The following is a 21662-nucleotide window of genomic DNA, read 5'->3' on the forward strand; positions in this document are numbered from 1 at the left end:
TGGGATTACAGGCGTGAGCCACCGCGCCCAGTTGCTCATGACATTTTTCTTTAAAGAGTACTCAGAGGCCGGGCGCGGTGGCTCACGCCTGTAATCCCAGCACTTTGGGAGGCCAAGGCAGGTGGATCACGAGGTCAGGAGATCGAGACCATCCTGGCTAACACGGTGAAACCCCGTCTCTACTAAATATACAAAAAATTAGCCAGGCGAGGTGGCAGGCGCCTGTAGTCCCAGCTACTTGGGAGGCTGAGGCAGGAGAATGACATGAACCTGGTAGGCGGAGCTTGCATTAAGCCGAGATCGCGCCACTGCACTCCAGCCTGGGTGACAGAGTGAGACTCCATCTCAAAAAAAAGAAGAAAAAAAAAAAGAGTACTCAGAAAACGTGTGAAGCACTGGCTAAGTATTTGTGCTCTGAGGTCAGTAATCATCAGATTGTTCATCACTCAAAGCGAGGAGAACATCATGAACGGTCTCAAGATCTTAATAATCCACCTTGTCTGATGGCAAGACCAGGAAAATAGTGTTATTACGAAGCTAAGCGAGGAATCTAGTGATCTGATTCACTTCAAATGTAGACAGGCTTTATTCCCAGGTGTATCACCAAAGGACATTTTGGTGGCAGAGTATAAAACCCTTAACCAATGTCACCTGCCAGCAGTTCTGCCAGCCCCCAATCGGTCTCTCCTTGGAGCCCCAGGTGGTTGGAAGTCAGGCTCACCTACAGCAGGTGCTCTGTGTAGCCACTCTGCCAACATCAGCATCTTTCTTGCTTCCATTCCAGATTTTGATGGTAGACATAAAAATGATAATAAGAGCTTCTGTGTGCAAGCCACGGTAGTAGGCAGGTCATGTGCTTGTTTTCTGATCACAAAAATTCTCAGGTGTCTCAGAGTCAGAATGGAAACTTAGGTCTTTGAGGTTCAAAGCCCGGGGTATGTGTGTGGACACTGAAGGCTGAGGCAACTACTGGGTGACACTGAAGGCTGAGGCAACTACTGGGTGACAAAGTCCACTTTCAAACCTTCTGCTTGTCTGGTTACTGTATGCTGACTGGCTGCCACTGGTCAGTCTCTGCGATTTGGCTTAGAATGTTGGGCAAATGACCACAGACACATGGTCAGAAACAGAATGAATCTCTTGGAACTGCCAGGATCAAGGCAGCCACACAGGGCTCACATCCGAAGGCAGCCCTTTCTTTACATGTGTGGCATAGAAAGGACTCTTGGCCACAGACTTTTACGATTATTCTTATTAAGAGTATTATTTGGCCTTCCTATTCCACTTAGGTAACAGGCAGGCTCGGTAGTATCATTTTGAAATTGGGAGGACAGCAATTCATAGAGACTGAGAACAAATGAGCGTCTGTCACAGGAAAGAACAATCAGCAAACATGGAAAACTAGAGTTCATTTTAAGGAGTTTGTATTTTTTACACTTCTTTTTTAAGGAGATAATTCCCTAACTAAATCTGGAGTAACTATGAATAAACAGAAGTGAGTTTGAATTGAATGCACATCACATTTTGCCACAGTTTCCCGGATTTAGCCAACATTTTTCTGTGATAACTTCCAATAGTGAGTTTTTCATATATCAACAAGCAGTGTCTTAACAAAAGAAATATAAGCCAGGTGCAGTGGTTTGTGCCTGTAATCCCAGCACTTTGGAAGGCCAAGGTGGGAGGATTGCTCGACAACAGGAGGTCAGCACTAGCTTGGGCAACATAGTGAGACCCTGTCTCTACAAAAATTTTTTTTTAAGTATCTGGACATGGTCACACGCCTGTAGTCACAGCTACTCAGTAGGCTAAGGCAGGAGGATCCCTTGAGCCCAGGAGTTTGAGGATGCAATGAGCTATGATTGCACCACTGCATTCCAGAGGGAGTCTCTCTGTCTCTCTCTCTCTACATATATATATATGTGTGTGTGTATATATATATGTGTGTGTATATATATATGTGTGTATATATATATATGCTGACTATATATATGAATCTGCTACTCCCCCATCCCACCATCCCATCAGTAGGTATCACCCTGTACTCAACCTTGAGCCAAATAATTGATGCAGTAGCAGCTGCATTTAAGCCATTGTGAAGTATCTGAAGTGTCAGGCTCCCACAATGACTTTGGGAAGCATCCCAGAAAAATCTACTTCCTTGATGCCTGTACTGGGTTGAATAGCATCCCCCCAAAAAAAACTCATGTCCACCCGGGACCTCAGAATGTAACCTTATTTGGAAATAGGATCTTTGTAGATGTAATTAGTTAAATTGAAGTCATCCTGACTTAGGATGGGCTCTAAATCCAGTCACTGGTATGTTGATAAGAAAATTCACAGAGATACTAGCCATGCACGGTGACTCATGCCTGTAATCCCAGCACTTTGGGAGGCTGAGGTGGGTGGAGCGCTCGAGCCCAGGAGTTCAAGACCAGCCTGGCCAACATGGCAAAACCCCGTCTCTACTAAAAAAATACAAAAAAGAAAAACAATAAAATTCTCAGAGATACGGACACACAGGGAGAAGGCTGTGTGAGACACAGGCAGGGACTGGAGTGAAGCCGAGGAACACCGAGGATTTCCAGCAATCACCAGAAACAAGGAGAAAAGTATCGAGCAGGGTCTCCCTCAGAGCCTCTGGAAGGAACTGACCTTGCTGGCACTTGGATTTTTAAGCTTCCAGCTTCCAGAACTGTGAGAATACATTTCTGTTGTTTGAGGCCACTGGGCCTGTGGTAATTTGTTACCCCAAGGAAGCATTGCAGGGCCAGAGATTCCCCTATTCCTTATGTCCATGTGTCTTTTTTTCTGGGAAGCCGGTGGGGTTAACAATTGTGACTATGTCCTTTAGTTCCCAAGGAAAGTAAATTTGGGCCTCAGTGTGCCTCATTCCAGAAGATAAGCTGTATACTACCCATATACCCATCTAGAGCAAAATACCCATATTTTTCTCTAGAAAAACAAATGCCAAGGAGACGTATTGTCTGTAAAGTCTCTGCTAAATAAATATTCCTCTTTGTTTAAGAATTATACTGGCTTGCTTTGTATATTTTTTTTAAAGAACGATGGTCTATCCCACCGGGAAAGGAAGGTGGTGGCTGGATGTCACTACAGACACTTTCTGACCCAGGCCACCTTCACCACTCACCTCCACGCTCACATACTGCTGCTGGAATAGGCGCCTGGCTGTCCCCAGGGGCCGGGGGTGGTCTGTGAACCTCAGCCAGAGCCCCTCATTGGTAAGGAACACACTCTGCCCCCAGACCAGGAGCATTTGGGTAGTTGAAGGTCCCACTTTGAGCAGAGGTCACAGGCCCTGCAGGTGCGGTCACAGGCCCTGCAGGTGCGTTCACAGGCACTGCTGCATTCGCTCTGTGCTGCTCTGGCTCTGTACCAATAGGGAAGAAAGCAGAGCAAAAGCACTCTGCCTCTCTTGGTGTCTCTTGATGTCTTGCATTTTACACCTCATTGCAATTCAAAGAATCCAAACATAATGGCCTGCCCTAAACCACAGGGGTTTAAGAACCATGCAAGCAACTGCTTCAGAGGAACAGGGATCAGAGAGGGAAGGATGTGAAAACGGGCCCTGGGAAGCCAGGCTGGCCCCTGCAGTCACCTGCAGGGGTGATAGGACTTACCTGGGTATTGTTTTGTGTCTTATTCATAAAGTGGAATAAATAATTCTCCACTTTGTAGTTATGTAGCTCTTGGCTGTAACCTTTGTAAAGGTCTATGAAACAGCGTCTGCTGAAGTCCTAATTTGAACTTCTTTTTAGCATGCCAACCTGCCAGGAAACAAACAAAAACAGAAACACGTTATGGGCTTCTGATCTTCTAAAAGCCACAGTCAATATACTTAACACTGGCCTAAGGACAAACGGGTACATAGTGATGCCAGTTGTGAGCCTTCGCAGGGATTCATCCAATCAATTAGACATGTTTCATTTATTGGAACCTCATACACATCTTGACCATTGATTGTGTCAAAATATTTTGCTCTAGAAAAACAAATGCCAATTTCCTCCTCCTTGTCCTCCTCTCCTCCAGGTTGGTCGACAACTTCTGCATTTGCGAAGAGTGCAGCGTCCCTCGCTGTCTCATGTATGAGATTTACGTGGAGACCTGTGGGCAAAACACTGAGAACCAAGTCAACCCGGCCACCTTTGGGAAGGTAAGTTGTTGAAGATTAAGAACGCTCTATTCACTGAGTGCAAAAAAGGGAAGCAAGTTATTGGAGGAAATGTTGCAATGTATTTGAGTCTAATGGATTTTCAGTGGGTATCTTTGGCTTCCTTCCCACCAGCTGGTCAACATCCTTCAGCTAATTGAAGAGCCGTCCTGTTAGCCACTTCCCTTTGTCCACACTTCATAGTGAGGGGCCAGGAAGGATGAGGAATGGGTAGCACCTAAGGGAATGTAATTATGGCAGCTCCAAGCACTCCTCAGGGAGCCAGGTTTGCTGGCATGGTATTCCCTGCATAGAAGTGCCAAGCTCTGAGAGCCGCTTTGGCACCACACAAGCTGAGAGCCACTTTGTGATGTCAGACAACTGATGTTTCTCACAATTTGGTTGTGCTGAGAGAACTCATTGGCTCTTAAAAGATCTCCTCTGGAGGTTAAGATCTTTTTTTTTTTTTTTTCTGAGATAGAATTTCCCTCTTGTTGCCCAGGCTGCAGCAATGGCGTGATCTTGGCTCACTGCAACCTCCACCTCCCAGGTTCAAATGAGCCTCCTGCCTCTTGCATCTGTATGTCCAGGAATGAACTTGCAGTGTCAGGGGGTGCATGGCTGAGTGACATCAAGGGATGTGGCCAAACCATTACCCTCCCCACAGCAATCGTGTGGATTTCAATTTTACTTACAAAACATTGAAATGATTAGATCCGTTCTTCCAAACACAGTCTTCATCTTTGAAACTTCTGTTCATTTGTGGAAGTTCTACACTTTTGATAATCACAGAATCTTCTAATATGGAGGCTGCTCACATATTTGAAACAACTGTTCACCTCTCCCTGTCTTCCCTTTGCCTCCCTGCCCACCTGTTTCGTTATGACTTCAATTATTGACGTTTCTCTTAAAGGTGGCCCCAAGGGTGCAACCCAGTCCCTCAGATGTGCTCAAAGGTCAAGAGCGCTTACCTTTTTTTGGCTACTGTTGGCTTTTATTTTTCTGTATCTGTTCAGTTTAAGCTTGTAGTCAACAGAAACAACCTTAAGTATTTTTTTCTAAAGAGTTGAAATTAAGGTAAGCCTCCCAAAACAGTCTTGTAAACTATAAAATATTAATACCCTATATAAATACAAAATGTTGTTGTTATCATACTGTTATCATCATGTAATTAACTATTTGAACCCAAGAGTAGTTATTCTCTTATTCCTATTGTATTTTACCTCAGTTTTTTGTGTTTTTTTGTTTTTGTTTTTTGTTTTTTTGAGACAGAGTCTTGCTCTGTCGCCAGGCTGAAGTGCAGTGGCACGATCTTGGCTCACTGCAACCTCCGCCTCCCGAGTTCAAGCGATTCCCATGCCTCAGTCTCCCAAGTATCTGGGACTACAGGCGTGCAACACCACGCCCAGCTAATTTTTTGTATTTTATTTTAGTAGAGACTGGGTTTCACTATGTTGGCCAGGATGGTCTCGATCTCCCGACCTCGTGATCTGCCCGCCTCCCTAAGTGCTGGGATTATAGGGGTAAGCCAGTGTGCCCGGCCACCTATTCAGTTTTGACCTGCAGTTCTATTTCTCACCATATTCTTGAATCACAGGTGGTTCATCCAGTCTTCCCAACCTGCTGAAGTGGCTATGTTTGAAAAGTGTGTCTTTTATCAAGTCATCTTGCTAGGTGACTCTAAGCTTTTCCCAGTAGCTGGGAATTCCCCCAGCTGCTATCATCCAGGTCATATGTTGCCATTTCATCACTCCAAATATTGGCAAACATCATCCAAGGCTGAGCTGAGTGCTGGGTATCCTGGCCCTGCGGCCTTTTCCCATCCAGCCATCTACCACCCTTATCAGAGGGAAGTGGGTGACTTTGGCTTGACATGTTTTAGCTCCATGGGATGCCTACCTCCTTTTCTAACATAGCAAAAACTCTTTTCCACGAACTTTTAAAGATCTTTTTATAAGGCTGTTTCACCTTCATGGTAATTCTACTGCAAAGCATTAGAAAAAAAAGTTAAAGAGACTCCAGTGTGTGACTACATGCAGCTAGGAGGCATTTTTTATCTCAATACTCTCGGATTCCTTTAGAATTCCTCAAGGTGCCAAGGTACTAACTTTCAGCTCTCATTGGAAATTTGCCTGAAAAATGGGCCACATCAGTTGAGCTAGTATTGGGAAAGGTCTCTGTGCTGCTGAATTTGTGACTAAATGGAGAAGGGAGGGGAAGGGAAAAGGATATGATCCCAATGTGTGTTTACAAGAGAAACAACAAAATCCGCAATTCTCACTTCCTCCCTCCTCCCCTGGGAATAGAGTCAGTTTCTCGCCAAGTTCCTGTGCAGATGTTGGAATGTTTCTTGCTCTTTGTGGCGGTACTGGGCATGTGATGGGTAAGACTCATTCCTGGTACAAGTGATATTTTACATGGATTAGGGAATTTCCGGAAGGCTGACTTCCTCTTTTGAAATAACATTTGCTGATGTTTTTCTGATTATAAAAGGACTACATCCCCTTTGTAGGAAATGTGGAAATTAGAGGAGAATGTGTAAAAAGAAGAAAATGAATGCCGGCTATCACTTCCCTGTCCAGAGATATAGGCCTGTGTGTGTAGTTCATTTGCAGACGTGCACACTCTCTCATGCACACATATGGGACCGGCAGGAGCTGGAGAAGTAACCACATGGCGACTTCATCTTCCTGTTCTGTGTCTGAAGGTGTCCAGTGGCTGGTTCTTCCTCAGCTCCTAAGTGAGCATTTGAGCAATCAGCATGACCTTGCTGGAAACTCTTGGATGACACCAAGTCTTGTTGTCACTGTAACTACCCAACAATGTCATCAGTCTGATGCTTAGAGTATCCAGTCCCAGATAATATCAAAACTCTGAACTTGATTTAAAGTAGAGCTGTTTCCCCATCCCCTCCAGCTTGGTATCTTGCCACAGAGAACTAGGCCTGGGCTTCTTCCCTCCCTCTGCCTCCTCCTACAGCTCACCAGGTGTGGCCTGACCCCTCTGGGAGGGAGAGAAGGAGGTAAGTGGCTGTATAGTTCTTATTTCATGGCTGCAGGCTCTGGGGGCGGGCGGACCCTGTCTCCCAGTGGTGGTGTTCAGGGCCCCCTTGGGACTGTCCCAGTGTGCATCCCCAGGCTTGGTGAAACACCCTTTTCAGCGGTCATGTGCTGCCTGCCCGGCAGGCTATCTCCCAGGACTGCTGTGGCTGACCGCCTGTCCAGGGGGCCTCGCAAGGCAGAGTCTGGGCTCTCCCACATGCCAGCTCTTTCATGGAGAGGATGCAGCCATTCTCAGCCTGCACGGAGGGTGGATGAGCCGGCTGAACCCACAGCTGCACCCATCTCTTCCACTCTCCTGCCAGAGCCCTGCCCTCACTGCCCACCAGGAGTCTGAGGCCTCTCTTTGAGTGACTCAGGCCTGAGGGGGCCCTCACCTCTCCCACACCAGGGAAGAGGGTGGTCTTGAAGCCGGAAAGCCCCTTATGTGTCCTCTCCTCTCTACCTCGTTGTGGGGGATTAGTGTTAAGGGCTTCTGTAGCATTCTACAACCACATTTCAGCTAAATGCCTGAAGACACAAGTCCCCTAGGGTATGTATCTCACAATTCACTTTATGGCATGTTATCTGCTGTCTTTTTGCCTCATCCTGTCATACAGAGGCTGCAAGGCTGGATGGATTGAAAGATCGATGTGTGGATGGGTGATGGACGGACAGATAATAATTAGACAAGAGGACCCTTCAGAAGACTTTCTTCTTCCTGATTTGATTTTTGTCTCCTCTTTGGGCCTTGAGTACTGCATGGCCTCTTATTGCTTCCTTACCTCCTGGCCACATCTATTATAAAGAATCCTTTTGAGAAACTCTTCTTCGGTTATTTTCACTTGAGTGTGCTGTTTCCTATTGGGACCCTAACTGATAAAGATAAATAGGTAGATAGACAGATACACAGGCAGACAGACAGATAGCCATCAGGTAACATGGTAAAATTTTTAACAGCATCAAGCCTGGAATGGAACTTCTTAGATTGTAACCCTGGGTAAGATAACCATCTTGTTTCCACTTCATCGTATATAAAGTGAGGATATTAATAATAGTAATATTAATAATAGTACCTACTTCATGAGGTTCTTTTAAGAAATGAATGAGAAAAACACATGTAAAGAGAATAAAACAGTCCTGGGACGTGGAAAGCACCCAAGAAATACTAACTTTTATCATTCTTTTTGCCTCAAATATCATAAACATTTTTACATTAAGATATTTTCAAGTGCATCTTGTATAATAGCTGTGAAATATTTTGGGAGTTGTACCATAATTTATTTAACCATATCCCCCCTTTTTTTGAGGCAGAGTGTTGCTCTGTCACTTAGGCTGGAATACAGCGACATGATCTCGGCTCACTGCAACCTCTGCCTCCTGGGCTCCAGCAAGCCTCCCACTTCAGTCTCCCAAGTAGCTGGGACTACACGTGTGCCACCACACCTGGCTAATTTTGTTTTGTTTTTTTTGTAGAGACAGGGTTTTACCAAGTTGCCCAGGCTGGTCTTGGACCCCTGGGCTTAAGCAATGCACCTGTGTCTCGGCCTCCCAAAGTGCTGGGATTACAGGTGTGAGCCACCGTGCCCAGCCTAACCATATCCCTTATTGGAAATGTAGGTTGTTTGTAATTTTCCTTTGTTTTAAACACCATAAGTCCCCATCCATATCTGGTCATTTTTTTAGGATAGATCCCCATATGTGGCCTGCCGAATTGCTTTTTGCAACCAACTGTAAACAATTGCAGTCAGTTCCCATCCCTGATGATAATTCATGGTATTCTTAGACAAATTCATAACATTCCTACCCCAGAAAACTTGCTGGGTAAAAATTAGAATGAGCTGTTTCTACTTGCATTTATTGGATTATAAGGTGAGGACTTTTGCGTGCGCTTTGGTCATGTGTATGTTGTACCATAATATACATGGTAATATATGTAATATGTAATATGTAATAATATGTAATATGTGTACATATTACCACCAGACCATTTTCTATTGTGGCGTATTTCGTATTGATTTGTTTCAGTTCTCTCTATATTCAGGGTATAATTTTTAACTTAATTATATTTTCTGCAAGTTATCCCAGTTGATTTTTTCATTTTAACTGTGTTGTATTTGCTCTCTATATTAAAATGAAATCACAGGATAGTCTGGGGTTGGGGTGACTCAGTATTATCAAATGTACAGAGTATTATGTTGCCGGACAATCAGGCACTTTACTTCTGTTTTTCTTTCCCAAACACCAGATTATTTCTCAGGGCTAGAATCTGAGCCTGCTGCATACTTTCTCATAATTTCTATAGGTACTTAAGACGTGCATCTGGATTTTGCTTTGCAACTAAACACATTGGAAGGCTTTTCAATGATTTTCTTAAGTTAGAGGAGATGAAGTTGTCAGAATCTCTTGTTGACAATAGGAATTTCTAGCCTCTAATACTGCATTTAGATTTGGCTGACTTTTCCTTTTGTCTCCTGTCATTTTTCTTTTCTTTTTCTTTTTTCTTTTTTTTTTTTGAGATGGAGTCTCACTCTGTCGCCCGGGCTGGGGTGCAGTGGCGTGATCTCGGCTCACTGCAACCTCCACCTCCTGGGTTCATGCCATTCTCCAGCCTCCGGAGTAGCTGGGACTACAGGTGCCCGCTACCATGCCCGGCAATTTTTTTTTTGTATTTTAGTAGAGATGGGGTTTCACCATGTTAGCCAGGATGGTCTCGATCTCCTGACCTCGTGATCTGCCCACCTCAGCCTCCCAAAGTGCTGGGATTACAGGCGTGAGCCACCGTGCCTGTCGTCTCCTGTCATTTTTCTCCCGTACATTTTGATTCTCCTTCCCTGAAAGACCCTCTGCATTTGGAGGCATGATCAAGGTGTTAATTGTGTCAAACTTGCCCTGCTCTTTTGTCTTGCCTCCCCCTCATCCCAGCTTGTGTGGACTTCCTGCAGGAAGAGGTAGAACCTGGAGCCAGAAAAGAGGAAAAATGGTTCACATTTCCATCAAATTCCACTGCTTGGGAGCTAATTTTAAAAAAAAAGAAAGAAAGAGGGACGCAACATGAAACCAAGCAGAAGCGAGGACTGAATGATTATGGACAGGGTGTAGAAAAACAACAGAAGTAATTACTTGACAGCTCCAAATATCGTGGCTTCCCTGCTCTGTGTTTTGTAACTTCATGATGATCCAGGATTTCCACTCTCAACACGCATGTCATGGATGCCACGCTTGTCATGAACCTCGCTGATTCGGAAACTAGACCAGACTTCTATTGGTCATAAGTGTAATGTCATGGCTCTCTAACAAAGTGCTGATAAACAAGATAGCATTTCACTAACAAACCCAGAAAGTGAAAACAAATTAGGCAAACAAATGGATAATAAAAAGTGAAAATGGGGTCTGGCTTCCAAGATGGCCAAATAGGAACAGCTCCTATCTGCAGTTCTCAGTGAGATCGACGCAGAAGACAGGTGATTTCTGCATATCCAACTGAGGTTCCTGGTTCATCTTGTTGGGACTGGTTGGACAGTGGGTGCAGCCCACAGAGGGCAAGCTGAAGCAGGGTGGGGTGTCGCCTCACCCAGGAAGCTCAAGATGTCAGGGGATATCCCTTTCCTAGCCAAGGGAAGCCATGACAGACTGTACCTGGAAAAACAGTTCACTCCTGCCCAAATACTGCACTTCTCCCAAGGTCTTAGCAACTGGCAGACCAGGAGATTCCCTCCTGTGCCTGGCTCAGTGGGTCCCATGCCCATGGAGCCTTGCTCCCTGCTAGTGCAGCAGCAGTCTGAGATCGACCTGCGAGGATGCAGCCAGGTGGGGGGTGGGGCAGGGCATCGGCCATTGCTGAGGCTTGAGTACGTAAACAAAGCAGCTGGGAAGCTCGAACTGGATGGAGCCCACTGCAGCGCAACAAGCCCTACTGCCTCTATGGACTCCACCTCTGTGGGCAGGGCATAGCTGAACAAAAGGCAGCAGACAACTTCTGCAGACTTAAACGTCCCTGTCTGACAGCTCTGAAGAAAGCCGTGGTTCTCCCAGCACAGCATTCAAGCTCTGAGAACGGACAGACTGCCTCCTTAAGTGGGTCCCTGACCCCCATGTAGCCTGACTGGGAGACACCTCCCAGTTGCATCCAACAGACACCTCATATGGTGGGTGCCCCTCTGGGACAAAGCTTTCAGAGGAAGGATCAGGCAGCAATATTTGCTATTCTGCAATATTTGCTGTTCTGCAGCCTCTGCTGGTGATACCCTGGCAAACAGGGTCTGGAGTGGACCTCCAGCAAACTCCAACAGACCTGCAGCTGAGGGGCCTGACTGTTAGAAGGAAAACTAACAAACAGAAAGGAATAACATGAACATCAACAAAAAGGACATCCACACCAAAACCCCATCTGTAGGTCACCAACATCAAAGACCAAAGGTAGATAAAATCACAAAGATGGGGAGAAACCAGAGCAGAAAAGCTGAAAATTCTGAAAACCAGAGTGCCTCTTCTCCTCCAAAGGATCGCAGCTCCTCACCAGCAACGGAACAAAACTGGACGGAGAACGACTTTGACAATTTGACAGAAATAGGCTTCAGAAGGTCGGTAATAACAAACTTCTCCAAGCTAAAGAAGGATGTTTGAACCCATTGCTAGGAAGCTAAAAACCTTGAAAAAAGGTTAGACGAATGGCTAACTAGAATAAACAGTGTAGAGAAGGCCATAAGGGACCTGATGGAGCTGAAAACCGTGGCACGAGAACTTTGTGATGCATACACAAGCTTCAATAGCCAATTCGATCAAGTGGAAGAAAGGATATCAATGATTGAAGATCAAATTAATGAAATAAAGTGAAAAGACAAGATTAGAGAAAAAAGAGTAACAAGAAATGAACAAAGCCTCCAAGAAATATGGGACTATGTGAAAAGACAAAATCTGTGTTGATTGATGTACCTGAAAGTGATGGAGAGAATGGGGAACCAAGTTAGAAAACACTCTTCAGGATATTATCCAGGAGAACTTCTCCAACCCAGCAAGGCAGGCCAACATTCAAATTCAGGAAATACAGAGAACACCACAAAGATACTTCTCAAAAAGAGCAACCCAAGACACTTAATTGTCAGATTCACCAAGATTGAAATGAAGGAAAAAGTGTTAAGGGCAGCCAGAGAGAAAGGTCGGGTTACCCACAAAGGGAAGCCCATCAGACTAACAGCGGATCTCTCGGCAGAAACCCTACAAGCCAGAAGAGAGCAGGGCCAATATTCAACATTCTTAAAGAAAAGAATTTTCAACCCAGAATTTCATATCCAGCCAAACTCAGCTTCATAAGTGAAGGAGAAATAAAATCCTTTACAGACAAGCAAATGCTGAGAGATTTTGTCACCACGAGGCCTGTCTTACAAGAGCTCCTGAAGGAAGCACTAAACTTGGAAACAAACAGCCGGTACCAGTCACTGCAAAAACTTGCCAAATTGTAAAGACCATCAATGCTATGTAGAAACTGCATCAATTAATGGGCAAAATAACCAGCTAACGTCATAATGACAGGATCAAATTCACACATAACAATATTAACTTTAAATGTAAATGGACTAAATGCCCCCTTTAAAAGACACAGACTGGCAAATTGGATAAAGAATCATGGCCCATCAGTGTGCTATATTCAGGAGACCCATCTCATGTGCAGAGACACAGGTAGGCTCAAAATAAGGGGATGGAGGAAGATCTACCAAGCAAATGCAAAGCGAAAAAAAAGCAGGGGTTGCAATCCTTGTCTCTGAGAAAACAGACTTTAAACCAACAAAGATCAAAAGAGACAAAGAAGGCCATTACATAATGGTAAAGGGATCAATTCAACAAGAAGAGCTAACTGTCTTAAATATATATGCACCCAATACAGGAGCACCCAGATTCATAAAGCAAGTCCTCAGAGACCTACAAAGAGACTTAGACTCCCACACACTAATAATGGGAGACTTTTAACACCCCACTGTCTACTTTAGACAGATCAATGAGCTAGAAGGTTAACAAGGATATCTGGGACCTAAACTCAGCTCTGCACCAAGCAGACCTAATAGACATCTATAGAACTCTCCAGCCCAAATCAACAGAATATACATTCTTCTCAGCACCACATCACACTTATTCTAAAATTGACCACATAATTGGAAGTAAAGCACTCCTCAGCAAATGTAAAAGAACAGAAATCATAACAAACTGTCTCTCAGACCACAGTGCAATCAAATTAGAACTCAGGAATAAGAAACTCACTCAAAATTGCACAGCTACATGGAAACTGAACAACCTGCTCCTGAATGACTACTGGATAAATAAAAAAATGAAGGCAGAAATAGAGATGTTCTTTTTGAAACCAATGAGAACAAAGACACAATGTACCAGAATCTCTGGGACACATTTAAAGTGTGTGTAGAGGGAAATTTATAGCACTAAATGCCCACAAGAGAAAGCAGGAAAGATCTAAAATCGACCCCCTAACATCACAATTAAAAGAACTAGAGAAGCAAGAGTAAACAAATTCAAAAGCTAGCAAAAGGCAAGAAATATCTAAGATCAGAGCAGAACTGAAGGAGATAGAGACACAAAAAACCCTTCAAAAAAATCAATGAATCCAAGAGCTGGTTTTTTGAAAAGATCAACAAAATTGATAGACCGCTAGCAAGACTAATAAAGAAGAAAAGAGAGAAGAATCAAATAGATGCAATAAACAATGATAAAGGGGATATCATCACCAATCCCACAGAAATACAGACTACCGTCAGAGAATAGTATAAACACCTCTATGCAAATAAACTAGAAAATCTAGAAGAAATGGATAAATTCCTGGACACATACCCCCTCCCAAGACTAAACCAGGAAGAAGTTGAATCTCTGAATAATAGGTTCTGAAATTGAGGCAATAATTATTGGCCTACCAACCAAAAAATGTCCAGAACCAGATGGATTCTACAGCCAAATTCTACCAGAGGTATAAAAAGGAGCTGGTACCATTCCTTCTGAAACTATTCCAATCAATAGAAAAAGGGAATCTTCCCTAACTCATTTTATGAGGCCATCACCATCCTGATACCAAAGCCTGGCAGAGACATAACAAAAAAAAAGAGAATTTTAGACCAATATCCCTGATGAACATCGATACGAAAATCCTCAATAAAATACTGGCAAACTGAATCCAGTAGCACATCAAAAAGCTTATCCACTGTGATCAAGTCGGCTTCATCCCTGGGCTGCAAGGCTGGTTCAACATATGCAAATCAATAAATGTAACCCATCACATAAACAGAACCAACGACAAAACCACATGATTATCTCAATAGATGCAGAAAAGGCCTTTGGCAAAATTCAACAGCCATTCATGCTAAAAACTCTCAATAAACTAGGTATTGATGGAATGTATCTCAAAATAAGAAGAGCTATTTATGACAAATCCACAGCCAATATCATACTGAATGGGCAAAAAGTGGAAGCATTCCCTTTGAAAAGCAGCACAAGACAAGGATGCCCTCTCTCACCACTCCTATTCAACATAGTGTTGGAAGTTCTGGCTAGGACAATCAGGCAAGAGAAAGAAATAAAGGGTATTCAATTAGGAAAAGAGGAAGTCAAATTATCCCTGTTTGCAGATGACATGATTGTATATTTAGAAAACCCCATCTTCTCAGCCCAAAATCTCCTTAAGCTGATAAGCAACTTCAGCAAAGTCTCAGGATACAAAATCAATGTGCAAAAATTACAAGCATTCCTATACACCAATTACAGACAGAGAGCCAAATCATGAGTGAACTCCCATTCACAATTGCTACAAAGAGAATAAAATACCTAGGAATACAACTTATAAGGGATGTGAAGGACCTCTTCAAAGAGAACTACAAACCACTGCTCTAGGAAATAAAAGAGGACACAAACAAATGGAAGAACGTTGTATGCTCATAGATAGGAAGAATCAATATCGTGAAAATGGCCATACTGCCCAAGGTAATTTATAGATTCAATGCCATCCCCATCAAGCTACCAAAGACTTTCTTCACAGAATTGGAAAAAACTACTTTAAAGTTCATATGGAACCATAAAGGAGCCTGCATAGCCAAGATAATCCTAGGCCGAAAGAACAAAGCTGGAGGCATCACACTACCTGACTTCAAACTATACTACAAGGCTACAGGAACCAAAACAGCATGGTACTGGTACCAAAACAGAGATATAGACCAATGGACCAGAACAGAGGCCTCAGAAATAACACCACACATCTACAACCATCTGATCTTTGACAAACCTGACAAAAACAAGCAATGGGGAAAGCATTCCCTATTTAATAAATGTTGCTATGAAAACTGGCTAACCATATGTAGAAAGCTGAAGCTGGATCCCTTCCTTACACCTTATACAAAAATTAACTCAAGATGGATTAAAGACTTACATGTAAGACCTAAAACGATAAAAACTGTAGAAGAAAACCTAGGCAAGCCAGGCATGGTGGCTCACACCTGTAATCCCAGCACTTTAGGAGGCTGAGGTGGGTGGATCATCTGAGGTCAGGAGTTCGAGAACAGCCTGGCCAACATAGTGAAACCCCATCTCTACTAAAAAATACAAAAAATTAGCTGAGTGTGGTGGCGGGTGCCTATAATCCCAGCTACTCAGGAAGCTGAGGCAGCAGAATCGCTTGAACCTGGGAGGCGGAGGTAGCAATGAGCTGAGATTGCGCCATTGCACTCCACGGCAACAAGAGTGAAACTCTGTCTCAAAAAAAAAAAAAAAAGAAAAAAGAAAAAGAAAACCTAGGCAATACCACTCAGGACATAGGCATGGGCAAAGACTTCATGACTAAAACACCAAAAGCAATGGCAACAAAAGCCAAAATTGACAAATGGGATCTAATTAAACTAAAGAGCTTCTGCACAGCAAAAGAAACTATCATCAGAGTGAACAAGCAATCTACAGAATGGGAGAAAATTTTTACAATCTACACATCTGACAAAGGGCTAATATCCAGAATCTACAAATAACTTAAACAAATTTACAAGAAAAAAACAAACAACCCCATCAAAAAGTGGGTAAAGGGTATGAACAGACTCTTCTCAAAAGAAGACATTTATGCAGCCAACAGACATATGAAAAAATGCTCATCATCACTGGTTATCAGAGAAATGCAAATCAAAACCACAATGAGATATCATCTTACGCTGGTTAGAATAACGATCATTAAAAAGTCAGGAAACAACAGATGCTGGAGAGGATGTGGAGAAATAGGAATGCTTTTACACTGTTGGTGGGAGTGTCTTCAACCATTGTGGAAGACAGTGTGGTGCTTCCTCAAGGGTCTAGAACTAGAAATACCATTTGACCCAGCAATCCCATTACTGGGTATATACCCAAAGGATTATAAATCATTCTACTATAAAGACACATGCACACATATGTTTATTATAGCACTATTCACAATAGCAAAGACTTGAAACCAACCCATATGACCATCAATGATAGATTGGATTAGGAAAATGTGGCACATATACACCATGGAATACTATGCAGCCATAAAAAAGATGAGTTCATGTCCTTTGCAGGGACATGGATGACGCTGGAAACCATCCTTCTCAGCAAACTATCACAAGGACAGAAAACCAAACACTGCATGTTCTCACTCATAGGTGGGAATTGAACAATGAGAGCACATGAACACAGGGAGGGGAACATCACATACAGGGGCCTGTCGGGGGTGGGGGGCTGGGGCAGTGATAGCATTAGGAGAAATACCTAATGTAAATGACAAGTTGATGGGTGCAGCAAACCAACATGGCACATGTATACATATGTAACAAACCTGCACGTTGTGCACATGTACCCTAGAACTTAAAGTACAATAATAATTAAAAAAGTGAAAATGACTATCACATTAGAAAAAGAGGAAAATGGTAAAATTATAGCATTCTCACAGGTTGGACTATGATGCCAACCTGTGAGCCCAATTATAACTATGGTTCATAATTCCCTGCTTCCAGAGAATTTTTTATGACAAGGGGAAATATCCATGGCATAATGTTGAGGGAAGAAAATAGAATGCAAAACTGTAGACATGCTAATTGTGTGATGCCAGGTATTAAATATGAAACACAGAGAACACTTACACATATTGGGGCTTTGAAAAAAAGACTGGAAGAAATTACATTGAGGGTTTTTTGTTTTGTTTTGTTTTTGAGACCGAGTTTCACCCTTGTCACCTAGGCTAGAGTGCTATGCACTCTCAGCTCACTGCATCCTCTGCCTCCTGGGTTCATGCCCGGCTAATTTTTGTATTTTTAGTAGAGACCGGTTTTCACCATGTTGACCACACTGATCTCAAACTCCTGACCTCAGGTGATCTGTCCATCGTGGCCTCCCAAAGTGCTGGGATTACAGGCATGAGTCACCATGCCTGGCCAACATCGAGATTTAAATGGCATTTTCTCCAAGTGATATGTTTTCTTTTTTTCTCTCTTTTTTTTTTTTTTATTTTTTGAGACAGAGTCTTGCTCTGTCACCCAGGCTGGAGTGCAGTGGCATGATCTTGGCTCACTGCAAACTCCGCCTCCTTGGTTCCAGTGATTCTCCTGCCTCAGCCTCCAGAGTAGCTGGGACTACAGGTGTGTGCCACCACGCCTGGCTAAGTTTGTTTGTTTGTTTTGAGATGGAGTCTCGCTCTGTCACCAGGATGGAGTGCAGTGGTGCGATCTTGGCTCACTGCAACCTCCACCTCCCAGGTTCAGCCTCCCTAGTAGCTCCCTGCCTCAGCCTCCTGAGTAGCTGGGACTACAGGCACATGTTACCACGCCCAGCTAATTTTTGTATTTTTAGCAGAGACGGGGTTTCACCATGTTGGCCAGGATGGTCTCAATCTCTTGACCTCATGATTCGCCTGCCTCAGCCTCCCAAAGTGCTGGGATTACAGGCGTGAGCCACCATGCCCAGCCTTTGTATTTGTAGTAGAGACCAGGTTGTAGAGACAGGGTTCCACCATGTTGGCCAGGCTAGTTTTGAACTCCTGACCTCAAGTGATTGGCCTGCCTCAGCCTCCCAAAGTGTTGGCATTACAGGCAGGAGCCACCGTGCCTGGCCTCCAAGTGGTATGTTTTCTTTTTGACACTTGTCTAATTTTTTTCCCCCAAAATTTCATTTACATTTATTTTCTTTATTGTTACCTTATTACTTTATTATTATATTTATTTTCTTTGTTGTTTGCTTATTAGAAAAGAGGAAAAGGAATATCATTTAAATATTGTGAGATAAAAAATTGGAAGTTTGTTTCTAAGTTTTCAAGTTGCAACTTTAAATCTGGCTTATTCTTTTAGCTTGTGAGATTGGTTTTTCCGGACCTTGGCACCTGGAGGCTGGGCACTAGAGGAAGTGCCAGGTAGGTTTAGAATTCTTGTTTTATTTCAAATGTTAAAAACAAGGATTTGGAAAATCACAAAATGAATGATAAAAAATGCAAAACAAAACAAACTATAAATAACAACTCTTACCAAAGAGTGTCCACAATTCACATTAATTCCCAGTGCCTGAAATCATTGAGTTGGTGCTAGAACCAAACACTGGCCTCTATTTTCTTCGGAATTTTGTTAAAATATGAAGGTTACAATATATTTTTATTGTTCTACAGTTAGGTAAATGTCTCATTCTTGAAATATTTAAATAATTAACACACATCAAATAATGCAACTGTCGCCCAGGCTGGAGTGCAATGCTGCAATCGTTGCTCACTGCAGCCTCAAGCCCCTGGGCTCAAGCAGTCCTTCCACTTCAGCCTCCTGAGTAGCTAGGACTGCAGGTGTGTCCCACCAGGCCTGGCTAGTTTTTAATGTTTTTTAGAGACGAGGTTTTCCTAAATTGCCCAGGTGGGTCTCAAACTCCTGGGCTCAAATGATCCTCCCACTTTGGCCTCCCAAAGCACTGGGATTACAGGCGTGAGCCACCATGTCTGGCCTTGGAACTGTTTTAATTACCCTTTGAACTAAAGTTTCTGTGTTCACCAAATTAGCATATTTGAATTATATTCCGGAGGTGCGGTCCCGAGGCTATATTACTTTTCTTTTTTTTTTTTTTTTGAGACGGAGTTTCACCCTTGTTGCCCAGGCTGGAGTGCAATGGCATGATCATGGCTCACTGCAACCTCCGCTTCCCAGATTCAAGCGATTCTCCTGCCTCAGCCTCCCGAGTAGCTGGGATTACAGGCGCCTGCCACCACGCCCAGCTTATTTTTTGTATTTTTAGTAGATACAGGATTTTATCATGTTGGCCAGGCGGGTCTCAAACTCCTGACCTCAGGTGATCCACCCATCTCAGCCTCCCAAAGTGCTGAGATTACAGGCGTGAGCCACCGCGCCCAGCCCCAAGGTTGTATTTCTAACGTGAAAAGAAATTCCAGTATTATCGAGTGCCTTGTGTCATAATTGTCACTCAATTATTATTGCTATTTGTTGCTTGTTTTAAATTGCAAGGGGAAATCAGTGAGAAGACATTGAAGCCAAATTAGGAAAGGGGGCTGCCACTCACCAAGAAATTGAAGACAGTGGAAGTGTTTGCCAAACCTAATACTGGGCAATAATTAACTAGAAAAAATTTTGTCTGAAGCCGGGACAAGCTGCTATAGTCCCCTGGGCTTAGCGGAGGAAGGTCTGGGCTGCAGAGAAGGCTCTTGGCTTCCCTCCTGGGTTTCTGACAACTTCAGTGGAGGGAACCTTGGTGTCATTTTCCCTTCACCTGAAAAAGGTTAATGGGTGCTGGGGGGTCGGGGGGCAGTGGTTGAGGGGACAGGGCAGGGAACAGGAGGCTTTGCCTATCACATCTCTCTAAGATTAGCGTGTCCTGCATCAGGCAAGCAGAGGAGAGCCTCCACAAGCCTATTTCAAGGCTGATATGTGTGAAAGTGTATGAAGTTGCCTGTCTACATAACAGAGCTTGGTCAGACTGAAGGATTAGCTTTTCCAGAGAAATGCAGCCAATGCTAAAACCTGGAGAAGAACTCCAAGTCTTCATTAGTTCGCCTATTCTCTGCCTTCCATAAAGCATGTCAGTAGTTAGACATAAATTTAAAGACAACCTTTATTTTTCCAGGTATCATTATGATGGAATCTGTATCAAGAAAAGCTCTTTCTTCTATGCCCAGTATTGCTACCTGATAGGTGAAAAAAGGTATCACAGGTTAGTAGCTATCATTTTGGCACTTTGGTCTAGGGTCACAAGCCTGGTGAATGTTAGAACCGTTCAGGCCAAGTGTGGTGGCTCACGCCTGTAATCCCAACACTTTGGGAGGCTGGGGCACAAGAACCGCTTGAGTTGAGTTCAGTAGTTCAAGACCAGCCTGGGCAACGTGGCAAAACCCCATCTCTACTAAAAAATACAAAAGTTAGCCAGGCATGGTGTTGTGCACCGGTAGTGTCAGCTACTCGAGAGGCTGAGGTGGGAGGATCACCTGAGCCTGACAAGGTCCAGGCTGCAGTGAGCCGTGATTGCGTCACTGCATTCCAGCCTGGGTGACAGAGTGAGACCCTGTCTCAAAATAGTAATAATAATAATAAATTAATAAATAAAAGAACCATTCATATTTTAGTTGTATCTAACTGACTTTTTGGTTGTTCTGTCTTTAAGTCCTCCTTAAGGAAACACACATATCACATCAACATTTAACCAATGTCCCTTTGTCAGCCTCTGGCAATGTCATTGGCCAGAGAAATCCATTTCTGGTTCATTTCCTTAGACATTTCTCATTTTGAGTGTCATCCAGTTGCCAAAGCCATTTTTCGCTGAGTCTATCCTTCTCAACCTTTCTGCAAAATTTGACACAATTGGGCACCTCTCTCAAAGCTTCCTTTAGCCCTCAGGACTGTGTCATCCAACCCCCACCAGCCCTGAATCCTTGGTCTCCTGCTCTTTCCCTTCTCCATTAAGCTTAGGCTCTCCCCGAGATCTCATCTTGATAATCGCCATTACTCTTCCTACTGTTTGGCCCCAGACATCTCATCCTCTTTTGTCTTTCACCTATGGCCTCCTGCAGGTGGATGACTCCTGAATCCTTCTCACTGGTCCTGACCTTGCCCACCTCCTAGGCATTCCTCCCTGGCTCTCTACTGGACATTTCCACTTCGATGACCCACTGGTACCTCACACTCAACATATGGAAATCTAAATTTAGCCTCTTCCTCCAAATTGTCTCTGCCCCTTGATTTTCTTAGTTCAATCTTGATACCAACAGATAGAACCTATACAAAGCGTCACTCCAAAGCCACCCCTGACCCCCGTGGGTCCCAAAGCCTTGTTAACTTTTCTCTTTAAGTTCTCCTGAACTCACTCTTTTTGGTAACCCATATCTCCTTTAATCCTTTGTCATCTTACACTGAAATTATTTCCAGTGATCCCATATGGCCTCCCCCTCCTCAGCCTCTCCCTGCTCTAAACACAGCTACCAGATGAATCCTCCT

At 43.7% G+C, this 21662-nt stretch overlaps 1 protein-coding gene across 1 annotated transcript in view; it reads left to right on the forward strand.

Moving 5' to 3' along the window:
* RFX8 (regulatory factor X8) overlaps positions 1-21662 on the forward strand; it is a 77164-nt gene that overhangs the window by 3438 nt on the left and 52064 nt on the right. Inside the window, 3 exon segments of the mRNA XM_034952027.3 lie at positions 4048-4171; positions 18534-18595; positions 20299-20385. Of these exon segments, the coding sequence (XP_034807918.1) occupies positions 4048-4171; positions 18534-18595; positions 20299-20385 (273 nt within the window).

Source organism: Pan paniscus, chromosome 12 (genome assembly GCF_029289425.2).
Source record: "Pan paniscus chromosome 12, NHGRI_mPanPan1-v2.0_pri, whole genome shotgun sequence".
Taxonomy (NCBI): Eukaryota; Metazoa; Chordata; class Mammalia; order Primates; family Hominidae; genus Pan; species Pan paniscus.